Consider the following 17177-nt stretch of genomic DNA (forward strand, 5'->3'; position numbering starts at 1 on the left):
TTTTTTAAAAATGAGGCCTACTTCTTGAAAAACAGAATCCTAGGTAGTTCTGTCTCCACATCAGACAAATCTTGATACAAGCCGGTGTAATTTCCTATGGCCAGAATAATGGGAAATATATATAAATATATAAATATAATGCAGAATCCTATTAGAACTTGGATAATTAGTCTAAAAACAACGTAATGAGGCTTTATTAAACTCTTAGTGCATCATTTCCTCTGGAACATATGTTTTGAAAATGCAGAGGCTAGCAGAGACCAATTAACACTGGTAATTAGTTTTTTATTGTAACGTTAATAAGTTTATTGACATGTAAATGTAAACTGTTAAAACTACCAGTGTTTTAATTAGGTGCCTCAATTTCCACTGGCAAAAGTCTAAAAATAATTTATAGGGTAAATTAGACTTTTTTCACATTATTATGAAAGTTCAGTTGTTTAAAGAATCCGTAGCAGGAGCTTGTGAAGGATTTCATAGCATGATTCTGTTGATTTTTTAAATGGTGCTTCATTCGTACCACCAAATGTTTAGCTACTATGATATGTTTTTGAATATCTTAGTTGTTAATATCACTCTCTATATAAAGCTATTTTATTCAAATTTCTAGGTTGTACCAGATATCTGTATTAACAAAGTAGAAAATTTTAATCAGTGTAAATATTATAATTATGTGTTTTCTATTTTAGGAGTATATAGTACAATATTGTGATTACTTTAAGTTAGAGAAAATATTTATTTTATAGTATATTTATTGTATGAAATGTTACAAAATAGTAAAATGATAGGTCCATTGAAAGTAGCCATTTATTTATTTTTATTTAGATATTAAATAAATTTTCAGGAATGATGTGTAAAGTTATTTAAAACTGTGAAAAGCCCAATTTTCAGCAAATATCTAAAGACAGAACACATGACTTAGATATAATATATCTTGAAAATATGTGCAATTCTCCAGCTTCATATGTGAAATTATACACATATATAAATGTTTGGGAGTACTAATTATAAATGATAAGTAGTTATATATTTAACATTAATATATACTATATCTATGATTATTTTGATTTAAGAATATGTATAGTGGGTAATTATGTTGGGATTCATACAATGCTTTGAGACCTACAGTGCTTAAAAATAACTTGTATGAATCATTTAATATTAATGCAAATATGTAAGGTGTTATTTTAACATATTTTTAGTTTCTGCAGATATACTCTCTGTGACTTTTTATTTTGATATGACTGAAAATGTATATAATAAAATTCCACATTACTAGATTGTTATACATACATGCCTGATGAATTACATTAATTGATTTGTTACTTCTACCTTGGCTTGTTAATAAAATAGTTATATTTTTATGAAAATAATTATTTGTTTAATACTCTTTGGAAACTCAGGATTTTTCCTCCCTATAACACATAAATCATTTTTCCCAATGTGTACATGATTTCAAGATTGTGCTACATTCTAAATGAACAATAATAACCCTTTCAGAAATCAAGACATTTATTTACTTCTTTGGAGACTTGAATTGAAAAAATTCCATTGTCTTCCTAAAGTAGCCATAATGTATGTAGCCTATTTTATCAATGTCATGCAATATTTTACATGTCTGCTAATTACATATTATTTCATCACTACTAACCATGATGGTAGAGTTAAGCGAAACCATTTTCTCAACATGTGAATAACTCCTGTTACTAAATTGATCCACATCATCTCAAAAATACTTTTTTAATGGAAGGCTGAATATTTGGTACAGTGTTTTTACAATTTTAAACCCTTTAGTCCTTTTTGAGAAGCATAACAATCTCAGTTGGCCCCGCTTTAAACCTCGCTGTGCCTATGCAGAACGTAGTTCGTTTTTCAGTAAATGATAAATATGAGATGAGTGCATAGCTATAACTATTTCCAAGTCACCTGGGGGATTAGGCCTCTGGTCTCACTCAGCTCGCGCCCCCTTCTCGGGACTCCTCACAAGTTTTTTCCAGATGACTTCAGCCCGGGGCTGTGGCTTCCCAGAGCTGTGCTAGGATCGAAATGGGAGTTCCCAGGACCCCAGAGAGAGTGCAGTAAGAAGTGAGATTCAAACTGCTTGGTGGACTTCGCCTCCCCTCTCTCCCCCCCACCCCCACCTTCCCCACCCGCCAGCTTCGGACACCCTTCTGGACCTAATTCCTAGAGACCATGCATATCCTGGAGATTTAATTGGCAGCTGGGGTAGGAGCCTCCAGCATGAGTTTAGATGCTGGCCCACCTATCACCCCACTCCACAAGCTCATCCCTTTTACTTATATCCTCCCCTGAGCCTCTCCCCTCATTCCAAATATTTCCACAGGTAAAATTTGATCAAAATAACAGTCACTACAGACCAGGGGTTATATATAGAGCAAGACTTGGACTTCACTGGGTGGAGAAGGGAGTGGGGGCAGGCGGAGTTTGAGTGAGTCTTATGGATTCCAGAGAGATGGTAGGTATGACAGGAGACATCTCTAGGTCACCTCCCCTGCTTGGAACTGGCTAGGCCTATATTCTGGAGAGAAGGAGTGGAGTTGGTTAGGTTCTCTCTGAGAAACCATGGGCAAAGTGCACTTCCAAGACTGGAAGGCCATTCCATGCCAGGTGGCCACCAGAGTGTTGAAAGGCCTCATCCTCTATTTCTCTATCTGAGTTGCAAGATGGTATGGAGAATAATATTTTTCCAAAGATGCCTCCCAGCTGCTTTTCTTCTTATAGTGCAGCTTTTTTTTTATGTTTGAAAGCTTCCCCCCTCAGTTAAATCATTCAAAATGAAATTATTTATTAGAATGGGTAAAGTCTGTATGTATTATAACAAAATCAACTTCTGTGACAATAAGTCAATGGATGGAGAAGATCTTGGGAGTAAATAAAAGCTTTGTTCAGTAGGGGAAGGGAGCTTGTTTAAAGGTTCTGCTCCACTGTAGAAAATGCCTACCAATTTGGGACCTCCACAGAGTCACCACATCCTAATTCATGATATTTCAATGTGTATTCAGCACTCCCACATGTATTGGAAATTGCTGAATTTACTAAGTGTTAATAGCATTTGTTTTTTAAACAAGGGAGGATTGAAGAAAAGCGCTGCTTGTCAGTGAAATTACTTATTTTATGAGCCTTAGAATGATTGTTGTAGTTGGACAGAACTACATAATGAGAAAGAATAAAAGGGAAAAAATTAAAACAATCAATTACAAAATTTAAAATTCCAGTGCCTCAGAGGTCCTTAGAAAAAGAATAAGTTGATTTTTGTTTTTCATATTATAAATAACATAATGGATGTGTTCATGAAAATATGAACATTTTATCACAAATGATTTTTTAATTCTTCCACTAGCTCTCAGTTTTCCCCTTCACCTTCAAAAACAAACAAACAAACAAACAAAAACCAAAAACCTCAATTTATGTAAAGGGATGCAAAGCCAGTAGAAATTTTTTTAAGAGAAGAAAGGTTTTGTAGAGGTTCAGAACTATATGGACAAAGATATGTAATCTACACGAACTGAAACTAAATTTGAGCAGTGGTATAACTAAATATACCTTTTCTTTCTTAGTTTAAGCACAAGAGTTATGAAAAGTCAGAAAGCAAAGGTTTTCAGAAACATCATTACCCAGGCTGCTGTTTAAAATACATTCTTCTGGGACTCATTCCCAGAAAATCTGATTCAACTGTTTTGCTGTGGGTTCTAATAATTGAGATTTTAAATAAGCACTTGAGGGAGATTCTGTTAAGGTGGCTCATTGGAGTACCATGGGACAAATGTTCCTTTTTGCCTTATTTTTGCTTATTTATTTATCAAGGTCCAGGCTTTTAGATAAGATTTAAAATTTTAGAATGAGTCGATCACATTTTGGGTTCCAGGAAAGACACTGAGAGCCTGAGTAATTAGAAAGAGCTATTTTGCCAAATGAAGGATAGGCTTTATTATTACGTGATCCTTCATCTGAATTGGAAAAGATTATCTCTTAGATGCCTGATTTTTACTATCAGAACATATTTTGGGAAGAAGGATGTAACAGGATATAATTGTGTGTTAAAGCTTGTAGCACCAGACAGAAAATTTCCACATAAGACATTTATGATATCTTTTTGAAACACTATATACACTTACTCCTGTTTACATAGATTGAATGGTGCTAGATTGATAGACAGACTAATAATAAGTGGTTTCTTTAATTTCATTTTTTTTAACCCAAACCAGGAATCAAGCTGGTAAACATGGCAACATAAAATTACGTAAGAGAGGAAAAACAAAACATGCAAGTCTTTCACAGGTTTAAATTATATTTTAGATCAAGGCAAAATTACAGTAAAATATAGCCATTACAGAATAAAGCACTTATGGACAAAATGATGGGTCTTTGTGTCTATAAAAGTACACTAAGAAGAGTAGAAATACACATGAATAATGCAAGCTAAAAATAATTTGCAATTATAAGAAAAACTAAAATACTGTGCTTTCCAAATTATAATCATAGCTTGTCTGCTTTTAAATACAATTTGTTTAATGTTACATCAATTACTTTGCTGATGTATTAGAGGGAAAGCTTATGTTTTGCTTTCTTTTTTTGATTGCCACCATTTTCTTGCTCTGCTTCCTTTAGGCTGCCAGGTCATCTGACTCAGCAATTGTACAATTCTTTCACCCAGTTTAAAGAAACAGCAGCTATCCAAATAACAGTGACTCCCCCCATTTGCAAATCTTTCCCATCCTGTCGAACAAGTAGTACATTTTAACTTTAAAATAATTATTAAATGTCTATACAACATGAGACACTTCGAATTCTACTCTATTCAGCTTGCATGCTGAATAGCTGAAGTTTACTATGTTTTTATGTAATGTATGATTTTTGAAAGAAGCTTATTGAAACTTTCTTTCGAAAGTGTATGGTCAAGTTTGCTTTTTCTTTTCCTTCAAAATAATTACAAGGAGCTCAACCATAATAGAGCACATCAACTTACATTATCTCAATTGACTGTCACATTATCATTATGTTTTAGGGATTTTGTTTGTTATCTCATAGACTGGAGACTGAGGCTCAGATAAGTTGTTACATGGTCTGCTAAAAGTTATTGTGCTGCTTACCCCAGATGCCCTCCTTGCCACTTTATAACTGCCTCTCAAGGGACTACATCTCTTCTAGTTAACTGTTGTTTTGTTAAGTTACTTAACTCCTTTGGATTTCTGTTTTACTCAGCGTTAGCCACGTAAGTTTCAGCAAACATATACTGATTGAGTGAATGAAAATATAATTCAATATAATAATAACTGAAGTCCTTATGGGCTCTAAAAGCCATTGAATTACATAATAAAACAAGGAGATTAACTTCTTTCAGAAACTTATTTCTTGCCAAGAATAAAACAAGTTAAAAAATTCCTGGAACATTAAATATAAAATACTTATCCCTACTTTGATTTAAGAACAATCAGTGAGAAACCTATTCATCAGCACAGGAATCACTTGAAGGATGAAATTAAAAGGTTACTTTCTTAGAATATATGACCTCGATTGGATTCTGATTCCTTCACTTACTAGCTGTGTGGTATTCGGACTAAGTACATAAAATTCTCAGTGCTTTCATTTTCTCATCTGTAAACCTGAGATGATACTCTGTAGTATTCATCTAATAAGAACAAGATAAAATAGAATATGTAAAGATACATTGTAAACTTTCAATTGAAATACATTTGTCAGTTATTGTTAAAGTGTCTCAACTATGCCCTTTAAAGAACATTAGTTTACCTTTACACTAAATGCCTACTTAATTAAAATTCAATTATTCAGAGTAGCTAGAAATTCCTGAACTCCATTTTAAAGAATAAACATATCATAATTTAAAAATGTATTTATTTATTCAAATCCCAGGCACATTCTAACATGTCCAGTAAAAATTATTGTAAATTTGCATATTTTTACTCACACATATACAGAAGCCCTAGAGGATGGTCTTTACAGTATGACTTTAAACTTTTCTAGTATTTGTAACTATTAAGTAGATATTAAAATATTCATGAACTCCTTTTCTAAGAAATCAAATTAGTTTTAGAAACTGAAACAAAGTTATTAACCTGCCTTTAATTTATTTAAAAAAATTCAATAGCCCAGAATAATAATTTCTGGAGGTAATGTACTCTTAATTCCTTCAGAATAGTTGCCAGTCTAAATATCTGGATCAATACTTTTAGTCCAGAATTTTCTAGAAATATAAAAAGTGTGTGTGTGTTTGTGTGTGTGTGTGTGCGTGTGTGTGTTAGAAGGAAAAAGGGTCAGAAACATTAGTCATGCTCAAAACCTTCACAATGTCTGCCTTAAAAGGTGACCTTCAACTATTTTCATTTACACATACTAGGATATCAAAAAGATAAAATTTATTCAATATTAATTATACTTTCTTAAGGCAAAATTGACTTAGGAATATAAAATTCATGCAGAGTAAACATAAAGTGTATTCTGTTGTTGTTGTTGTCTTTTAAAATAAGTGAAGCCTATGTATACCAGAAACTAATATAATGTATGTTAACTACATTTTAATAAAAATCTTAAGATAAAATAAATGAAGTCTAGAAGTTATAATCTTAACGATCAGAAATAAAATTATTAAACTATACCTTCAACCCAGAGACTCAAAGGAAAGCATGAGTGGAAATGTTAAATCTGTAAGTGAAAGGTGCTGAAACATGACTAGGAAGCATTTTTGTTGTTGTTGTTTATTCAGGGTTGATATATATATATATATTAAGAAGTTGGTTTATTCCAGAAGAGTTTAATCACATATTAGATGAAGAATATTAGACTTGAGGAAGAGTTCTCCAACACAAAAAACATAACAGTAAGACTACAGAGCCTCAAGAAGGCAAGCTGCTTTTAAAAGATAGTTGTGGTGAGGGGGACAACAAGGTCTCCATTTGAAGAACAAAGCTTTAATATACATACCCCTGAAATTAGAGTATTCTTAATTATTGTTATACCCAATCAACCATGAACACTCAACTCACATCCCCAACAGTGAAAACTGAATTCAATATTACTTCTCTGTGAGTATCAATACTATCTCTGCATTCTAATAGCACATATATGCATTCATCAGCAGCATAAGCAAAATGGAATATTATATGTGTTTATGATTAGCAATTAAGAGGGTAATGTGTGTTTGAAAGGAGAAAATCTGCCCCATTAAGGAGGTAAAAGAGGAGATTGGGAATAGAGGTTTAGAGAAAGTAAACTTTATAATTCTTCAGTTTTGCCTACTGTTTCCCCATTGTACCTCCTACTTTGAACTGCACGCTAAGAAGCAGTCGTGGGTGGCAGTAAATTCAGAGGAAACGATGAACAGTGACACACTTCATTGTCACTTCCCATGATTTAATGAAGGTTTTTATGGAAGGTCTTTTATTATAAAAGCCAATTTTATTACAAAGAAGCTCTGTTTTCGGGGGGGTTAGAATTCAAAGAAGACAGAATTAATCACACTTTTTGGAGGGGAGTTTGATTGTCCAAACCACAGATACCTGCCAGAATGTGCAGTAATGAACAAAAAATACACAAGAGGAAATTGACTTTGATGTCCTAAGTGAATAACATGATAGTGAATTCTCTGTATTGAGAGTCTACTGTGTGCCTAGATAACCTAAATCTTTACATAGCTGACATTCTTTTTTCCTTATGTACCCTAATGAGGTAAGTTTTATTTTCCCCATTTTGAGAGGTGAGGAAATGGAAGCTCAGAAAGTTTCCATAATTTATTCAAGCCTGCACAGCTGATAAGTGGAGGATCAGGTCTATCTGAGTATAAAGACTGGGATGTCCCATTGCCTATACTGCATTTGTGTCTCCTCCAAGAGTATTATTAAGGATATGGTTGACATTCTCACAAACCACATCTGTTCAAGTCAGAGTAAGCAGCTGTAACCGTAGAAAGAATATGGAGAGAGAACTCAGTTCAAGATCTGCAGCAAACATTTATTAACTGGGTAAACATGGCAGTGTACCTCCCCTCCATTTTTTTATCTATAAATCAAGGGGGTAGCTTGTTGCAAAGCAATTTTTGCAATGTGTGTCAAGAGCCTTATACTCTTTGAAAAACTGCAATACTATTTATTATATTAATTAGAAACACCATAAGTATTTGACAACAGGGACATCATTAAGTAAACTATAACATTTTTTTCAATGGAATGTGTTTAGCTGTTGAACAGCAGTGTTTATGAAGTGAATTTTAAGAATTTGGGAAAATTCTCTAATGATAAGTAAGAGGAAAAACTCATTTCATAATTGTATTATAGCCACAAGAACTGAGCAAAAAATAATTAAAGAAAATATTTCAAAATGTTAACAGTTATTGTTTCTGTGTAGTGTATTTTTTTCCTTATATAGCTCATTTCTTAAAAAATATATTTTTTTACATATGTGAACTATATTCAGGAAAAAAAAAAACATTCAAAATGATGGGACTGGGTTAAGTGGCTTTGAGGGAACTTCAAGATCCAAATCTCTATCATTATGTGTATTGTTACCCCCAGAATAATCACACAGAAGCCCAGTGGTTCCCAAAAATGAAGGTCTTGTCACCTTGGTCTAGGATTTGCAACCTGTTTGAAGGCACAATTTTCAAAGTAAGGATTGCTGAGTTGCCACCATGTACTATACAAATCAATCCACAGGGAAAATAATGGAGCTCTTAGACAGAACTGGGAACCTGGAAGTTTCATTCCTCCTCCTTGTGAATTGTTATTTAAGTACTCTGGACTTCTTTTGTTATGATTCATGAAAGAAGGATAATACTCTCTATCCTACAGTTGTGGGATTAGAAATGATATCTGTAAAAGCTGCTTAATGCTTCTCACATAGTTGGGTTTCAGTAAATGATAGCCATTATGATTTTCTTGGCAACTTTGAGCAAATTTCCTATTGTCTCTATTTCTGTCTATCTGTCTCTCCGCTAATTATATGCCTTATTAGTTATTTTGTTCCTCAAGATGAGGCTAATTCTCAATATCTGTGCATGTAAACAAATTATATATACACAAATACTTAGTATAGATTACATAGTTATGTATAGATATATGTACATATACACACATACTATGCTACTCTTTTCGTTTTCTCAACTGGCCAAATAGCTACCAATAGATACAAGTAATTCACTATAAGAAACTTCTCAATATACAAAAGGAGACATTTCTAAAACAGTGGTTAGAAAGTGATTGTTTCCATGGGCTGCACAAACTCCTCATTTCACAAGAGTCTACTCTAGAGATATTTCTAATAAACTTCTTACGTAGAGTTAAAAGTAACACCTGTTTTGCATACAACTTAGAAAAGACATCTGCTGTGTAACATGTGATACATTTCTAAGTTATCCTCAAAATGATCTTGGGAAGATGATAGATACTGCAGATTCAATACCCAGTTAATACTTTGGAAACTAAGATTGAAAAATTGGGACTTACCAATAATTATCATACAGGTTTATAATAAGTTAAGGCATTTTGAGTTTTGCACTCCTTGCCAAAGTCCTGTTTGAGGAGGAAGAGAAATTTTACAGTATTTCTGAGGGCACGGAGATGTCAGAGATCCCCTAAAAGAGTTCCTTGTTCATAGCAGGCACTGAATAATTGTGCTATATTGAATTGAATTAGAGACTAGTAACATGGGAGATGGAAAGATCCTCCATCTTGAATTTCCCATAGATCTCATGCTAGGGACACATTCCTTGTGCTTACAAACCTGCTCTGTTTTCTCAAAGCCTCCCTGTCATGCTAAAGCTACGCTTTCTCCTTTGTGGGAAAATAAATAATTAATGGGACACCTGGCATTCTGCCAGTTTTCACTTAAGAAAGTCTTTTTTCCCCATTAAAAATACCCAGATTGAAAAAAACAAAAAACAAAAAACACCTAGATTGGACACTGAGCCCTCAGAATTCTTACACAGGGTTGCTTTTCTTGGCTGAACAACAATCTCTTGAGGCACAATTGTTATTATGCCCACTTTGTAGATGGGGATATTGAAGCCAAAATAAAGTATCACTTGTTGAAGGTAATCAAGTAGGTGGGGGAGCTTGACTGGGTTCCTCTTTCCCTTACTTTATTAACTCTTTGTAAATTAAAAGGGGTTGTTGAAATTCTTCTTCCATTGCCTTAGTCTTTGCATAATCCTCTACTGCACCCAGTGTTCTATCCCAGACCCATCTATTCAGGCTTAGCCCAGCTACATCTAGAAAACTCATTAGAGGGTGCATATCTTGTTCTGATAAGCTATTTCCTAAGGAACGCTCCTTAATATTGGGATCCTTTCTAGACACTGAAAGACAATATCTTTTTCCTGGTAACACAGGACTGAGATGTCAGTTATCAGAATGCATCTTCCTTCTCTCCTATACCATTAATGTAGGCTCCTCTCAAGAGTGCATCCCAATTCAAGACCACCTTCCTAGGGGGGAGGGTGTGCAAAAACTAACACTGAAATTTTGAAACAGCAGCAGAGTGAGTGAATTTTAATTTTTGTTCATTGTTGGTTAAAAAGGAAAATTCCCCCTATGTAATTATTGTGAACACTTTGCTTTGTGGTCACTGTTAACATTTGGGGGTGGGGGAGACAGGGAGGAAAAGTAACAATAGTCCTTATGTCCCTGGCAACTATTCAGAGCAGTGTGCAGAATGTAATTCTCTTTTGTAAGAAACGTTTTATGATTTTGAAAATAAATTTAGTGAACCTATTTTTGGTGGTCATTTTTTTTAAGATGGTCGTTTTTCAAATGGCTAAATTCCACAACCCACCCCCAAACTAAACACTAAGTTTGATTTTCAGATCCTCTGTTGGAATAAATAAATGCATCTCTTGGACATAGGCAAAATATCTTGGCAAATTCAGTTCTGGTGATTTCTTAATGGTTTGAAAGTCCATTGCTTGTGAAGAATTTCCATCATACACATTCACGCTTATAATAAGCTGGGAATTTTGTTTGTTTTGCAAATGCTTGCCCCTACTTGGCAGCAGTTTTCTGTTAATAATTGTGAAAAGAACTAAGATGGGGAGCAGTACTACAGATTGAGTAATGGTATAAATATATACCAGAATCCTAATGGCAGCAAATTTTATTAATCAGAATAATACTTGGTTATGGAAGTGACTGCTAAATAAATCCTGATTATTTTTATTAGATAATTTCTCACCTATAGACTTAAACTGTCAGCCTGCTTAGTGTCTATTAGTTAAATTTTGTAAAAAATATATATATATACATATATTCTTGTTTTTCCATTGTATGCAAATTGAAAGAAAAAGATGTACCATTTCTTTGTTTTATGTTGGATAATGTAGGAAATGTTTGTGAACAATTAAAAAAAAAAGATGAAAAAGTTCCTGTGGATGTTTTGTGTAGTATCTTGACATTTGTATTAATAGTTAAAAATTCACTTCCAAATAAAACTCCCATAATGATAGCATCGATGTTTGCCCAATTTGAACAAGGGTTACTTGACACCTGTAAAATTTGTTAAAATGTTCCTCTTGCAAGGAAATACAGTAATCTTAAATTTAAAAAAAAAAGACCACCTTCCTTCTCCAGAGAAGCAAACATGTTGATGGTTGTTACCAATACACCCTCTTGACTGAAGACCCTCATTTTTTTATATCCACAGTTTAAAGCCAAGTGCCTGACATATAGTATGTATTCAGTTTACTATTTGTCAAATAATGTTATGAATGGTTGTTTTCATAAAAGCAACTCTTATTTGTCTAATAAGTTAATGTTTATTTAATTGGAATGGCTAATATATACATATAGTACAAAATTCAAACAATACAAGTTGCAGATGTGAAAAGAAAGTCTCAGGCCCATCCCAGTTTCTCACTTCCTCTCCACATTTATAGACTTTTCTGTATCTTTCCAGAGATATTCTACATGTATTTTATTTTTAACTATATTTTAAACATTGTTGAATAACAATACTAATACTGAATACGGGGAAGAGATGTATGCTTTTAAAACAGCTTTTGTGTGTGTCTCACTTAATATAACAACTTCTTGAGGTATAAAAGATAGAGCAAAATAGAGAACCCAGTTTAAAAATATAGACATTGAAGCTAAAAATAGCCTCAAAAGATTTTACAGTCAAAAAACCGTTCAATAGATACATCAGGATTCTCAGTTGGCCCCATTCCAGAGCTATTTCTCCAACACCTTTTATTTTCCAATAGAATAATGTTGCTTATAATATGTCTGCATACCATGCATATCATTCCTTGACAATTAATTCTTCAATGCTTTGTCAGAACCAGAATCTAATTTCCGAATACTGTCTTCTCACATACCTTTCTGGTGATGTTTTGAATTAACATTCACATCTAGAATTACAATTCTTTGATTTGTAGGATTTCTGGAGTAGCATCACTGTGACATTTTCTTTAGTTTAATCAGGTGCCCCTATAGTGTCCTGATCTCCACTCTCAGCTGGGTTCTCCAGACTGATGGAAAGTCTTCTCTGAGTCCTTCTCAGCCTGTCCCTCTTTCGTCATAACAGATAATACTAAACCTTCTCCACTCTCACTTCCTAACCCACCATCTTATCCCCACTGCACACAAGCCAGCCTCTTCGTTCATGGAAGGAAGTGAGTGCTTCAACTTCCTCCCTGCCTGACCTTTTCTCTTTTCTCAAACCTGGCTTTATCTCCTGAATCCAAATTTATGACCACTCCATATGCCTTGTATTCCATTCCTTCCTGACTTTTTAGGGACCTCAAGTCCTCAGAAACAGCCTATCTTGTCTGTGACCTGAATTTCTCTTTTTTTCTCTTGTAGCTGTCCTGTTCACCTGGCATTTTTCCCTTCAGGGTTCTTCCATATTCCCTATGCCTCCCTTCCTTATACATCACCTTGAACTAGCACAGCAAAGCTGTGAAAAAGTAGTCTACGCACTGTGTCCCCAGTTCCTTGCCATCTCATTCACTCCTGGTTTTTCTTCTGACAATCTGAGCAGTCCTTTGAGGTTCCTTTGCAGGCTCTTCTTCCAGAAATTTATTTTTACAGCTTCTCAGCATACATCCCAATGAATTACTTTAGGCATTCCCAAACTTCTGTGCCTTTACATGTGCTCTCACCTCTGCCTCAAACATCTTTCTGCTTCTTTTATATCTTTATACTCCTATACCTCTCTTCAAGTAAGGTGTCAGCTTTCAGCTTTCAGCATCCTTGGAGCATTTGCCTAAGCCACCGGAATGACTTTGGCTCCCTTTTCATTTTCTTGTATCATGCTCTGCTTCCCTTTTCTCTCTTCTACAGACATTACATGTAATGCCTCACTTAATCCCGACAACGACTGTTTGAGGCAAAGACTATTATCCCAGTTATACAGATGAGAAAACTGAGTCCCAGGTATACTAAGTAACCTTGTTCAAAATTATAGATCAATTAAGTCAAAAATCTAGGTTTGAAACTAGGCAGCCCAATTCTAGTGCCCAAATGTTTAACACCTCCCTCCCACACCCCCAACATGCTCTACCCTGAGCTTGTTGAATGAATGAATAAGTGGTCATCTTTTTTCTTAAAAGACTGATCAGAATTGAGACAGGTTTCAACTTCATAGTATAGATTTTCAAAACTGCCAATGCAGCGCAAACCTAAATAAGGCCATGATCTTCTCAGAGAAGGAGAAAAGTTTGGGGATGATAAAAACAACCAACAAACTTTAGACTTTTAAAAGCTCTTTGACATACATCATTTTATTTTATCAACCCATGAAATATATTATAATTCCCCTTTACACATGGGGGCCCCAGGCTGGCATAAACAGCCCTTGAATCCTCCATGTCTGTAAATAATATGTCCAAGGGATGTTTTTATGTGATTCCATCACCCATATCCTTGAACAACAGTCCAACATCTTGCACAAGAGTTTTTGATATAGGAATCCACAGTTGAGTTTTAGAGGAATTTCTGAATTCCCTGAAAGTTATATTCAGAAATACAAGTGCACATGAACACACTGTTTAAAAATTGTTGCATACTTTATTTTTGGAGGAGAGGGTCTACAGCTTTCAACAGATTCTCAAAGGGGCCTACTCTCTCTGCCCCAAGACTAAGGGCCATTATTTTAGTGATGGAAACTAATTTTAATATTGGTCTAAAAGTCAGATATATTACAAGAGAAGTCTGTTCCTTCCCTACCATCACTACCACCACTATTTTCCCTCCCCCATCAGACCTTTAGCTACATTTAAAGAATTTTCTGTTGTCTACTGCAGTTTGAATTTTCCACACCATTGTTGCACAAATAACTGAGAAGTGCCTGGAGGAAAAATAGATATCTAGCCCTACTAAATCATTGTGTATTTTTATAACAAATTTGACATCCATAAGTGTTTTAACTGGCATCATTTTATTTACTATTTTTAATGTGATATAAAAGATTTATTTGAAAATGTCAATATTACAATATACCAGAAATTATGTTTTTGTAACTACTTACACTTACAATAAAAAAATTTAAGATGTCAACCTAAAAACATGTGAAATAACTCCTAGTTTTTCAAAATTTTCTTAGAACATACAAGAAAAAAAAAGCCTAGGTCTTGGCTCTGATGTATTTAAAATCCCCTGGGAAACTTGTGAAAGCTGCAAATTTCCAGGCTCATTCCCTTAGAGAGCCCTACCCTGTAGATCTCAAGAATGTGCAGATTTAAGGAGTGTCTTCTGGTGATTCTGTGTAGTCTGTGGACTGGGCTTTGAGGAATACCACCTCAAGTTTTCTTCTCAGATCACACTGCATCTGCAGAAAGCTGTTTATTTGAATCTTTTTTTTTCTGAGTTATCTGTAGAGCTACCTTCTGTGACACCATCACCTTTCAAATAGTTCCTCCATTTATGAAGAAAATTATCCAAGACATCATTCATCACCAACTGTCCCAAGCCATAACCACCAGTTGGCACCATTTTTAAAACTTCATGCTTTGCCTGAACTAACAGCAACTGAAAGTACAGTCAGGTATTCTGGGTCTCCCAGAGAAGTTAAATAGAGATTGAAGCATAACTTTTAAACAGAGCTGGGTTATCTAGTAGGCAGGTTAAGCATGTGCTTAAGGCATCAGCAAAGCCTGAGCAATCCAAAATATCTTTTAAAAATAATACTTAATTTTAAAAGCATAAAACTAGTAACCACAGGAAAAATAGGAACTTGGTTAGACTTTTTATTTTTTATTTTTGTTAGATTTTCTTTGCTTGTTATACTTCTAGTTCTGTTTAACTTTTTATTAACTATGAGGGTGGTGATGAAAGGCATCCATCATCTTTTCAGTGATCAACGTCGTCTTGGCCTTCCCTTTTAAAATAACATTGACAATTTTATCCAAAGCATTTTCTTCTCTATGCCTCACAAGATTGCAAGGGAATCCTCAAAATGGATAATTTAAGAGCTAAAAGGTATTAGCTTAGGATGTGTGGCACTGTTCTGAATGCTCGTACCAGGTGTGATCAACAAATATGATGAATGTTTAAATTTAAAAATTATTACAGCAAAAGATATATTGCCATTAATCTCCATCAAAAGACTCCCCCTCACTTTGAACACATGTATCCTGTTGCTCGTGTCACTTTCTGAAGCAGTTCTAGAAGTCCTCTTACAGGAGTGTCTTTACTTCATCCTCCATCATGACAACACGCTGTGTCACCCATCGCTTCTGGTACGGCAATTTCTGTCAAATAACATTACAGTGTGTTCTTATTCACTGGATCTGGCACCATGTGACTTCTGGCTCTTTCCAAAAGTCAAAATGACCATGAAAGGTAAACATTTTGAATCCATTCAGGACATTGAGGCAGCCATGACAGCGCAACTAAAGACACTCACGGAAGAGGATTTTCAGAATTGCTTCAGAAAGTGGCAAGAATGATGATGGGATACGTGTGTTCAAAGCGAGGGGGAGTATTTTGAGGGGGATTAATGGCGATGTGTTCTTTACTGTAATAAATTTATTTATTTAAACATACACCGTATTTTTTTAATCACACCTCGTATGTACATCAATTCATTGAACATATTCAGCCCTATGAAGTAGGGACCACTCTTAGCCTTCCATTTTGTGGCTAAGAAAGTTGTTAGGTTTTTCCAATGGGAAGGAGAGGTGAGGGTGGGGGGGTCGGGAGAGGAGCGGGCCTACTCTGCCACTGCAGCACTGAGCACGTTTTCTGTTCTAGGAGGAATTCGTTTAGAACGTCGTCTATCAGTACAATGACTCCCTTGCCACTTTACAGTCTGCTTATAGGCAGAAATGTCCACCATCCCTGTTAAATAGACCTCGTCTTCTGCGGCCAGCCCTTATACTAGGCACTAGCACCAGGCATTGCACAGTCTGGGAAACCTCCCTTGTCTGCTTTACACGTGTGTGGGTGGGGAGGAGGGACAGGCTGGCGGGCGCACGCATGGGCGGGCACTCTCCAAAACGAACGTTTGAGCCGGGATTTCTGGCACAGGAGACCCAGCGCGGGGCGGGCACTCTCCAAAATGAACGTTTGAGCTGGGATTTCTGGCACAACAGCCCCAGCGCGCAAAGCCCAAGTGAAGAGCGGCGGAGAGGGATGTACTCTAAAAGAGGGGTAGCCTCGTGCGTGGTTGTACGGGTGGTACAGATCCTTGGCAGGGCTCTCGCCAAGAGAAAAGGCCCCTTTCTTCTGATTAAAAGAGGAAGCGATACTTGGCTTATGACATAGAACACCCTGGTTCGAACTTGGCAGTTAGGAATCCTGTGCAGCACGGTATTATTGCTAGCGGTGTGGGAAGATGGAAACGGGGAAGAAATTTCCCTGAGATAGCGTGTGATAGCTCCGACACCCGCGCGCGCGCGCTTTTGCCAGCCGGAAGCGCAGGCGGGGGACGTGGGGTGGGGGGCAGGTGCGGGGCAGCCCAGGGCTCCCTCACACGACGGCGTGGTCTGGTCCGGCTCTGCGCGGGCCGCTTCCGGCCGGTGTTCGGAACGAGCTGCCCACACGTGACAGCAGAGGCCCCGAACGGGGCGACTTCGTGGGGAGGAGGGTTGTCACATTCGCAGCTTGTTCGGAGTGAAAGGCGCCTCCTTGGAAAACACTGTCGCTTTCCGGGGGACAGACAGACTCTGCAGGAGGAATCTGGGGGCCTCTTCCGCCAGCCCGGGAGGGGGG

At 36.1% G+C, this 17177-nt stretch overlaps 1 protein-coding gene across 4 annotated transcripts in view; it reads left to right on the forward strand.

The window, feature by feature from the left end:
- The window catches only part of LOC109374675 (cyclin-dependent kinase inhibitor 2A-like), a 31449-nt gene that overhangs the window by 8261 nt on the left and 6011 nt on the right, over window positions 1-17177 (forward strand). The window contains exon 2 of one of the 4 annotated variants that reach the window (XM_019629441.1): window positions 8547-8639. The exons of the other annotated variants lie outside the window; for them this stretch is intronic. Coding sequence (XP_019484986.1) covers window positions 8580-8639 — 60 coding nt within the window. The 5' untranslated portion in view covers window positions 8547-8579. The remainder of the gene's footprint in view (window positions 1-8546; window positions 8640-17177) is intronic. 4 annotated transcript variants of the gene reach the window in all.

Source organism: Hipposideros armiger, unplaced genomic scaffold (assembly GCF_001890085.2).
Source record: "Hipposideros armiger isolate ML-2016 unplaced genomic scaffold, ASM189008v1 scaffold_855, whole genome shotgun sequence".
Lineage (NCBI taxonomy): Eukaryota > Metazoa > Chordata > Mammalia > Chiroptera > Hipposideridae > Hipposideros > Hipposideros armiger.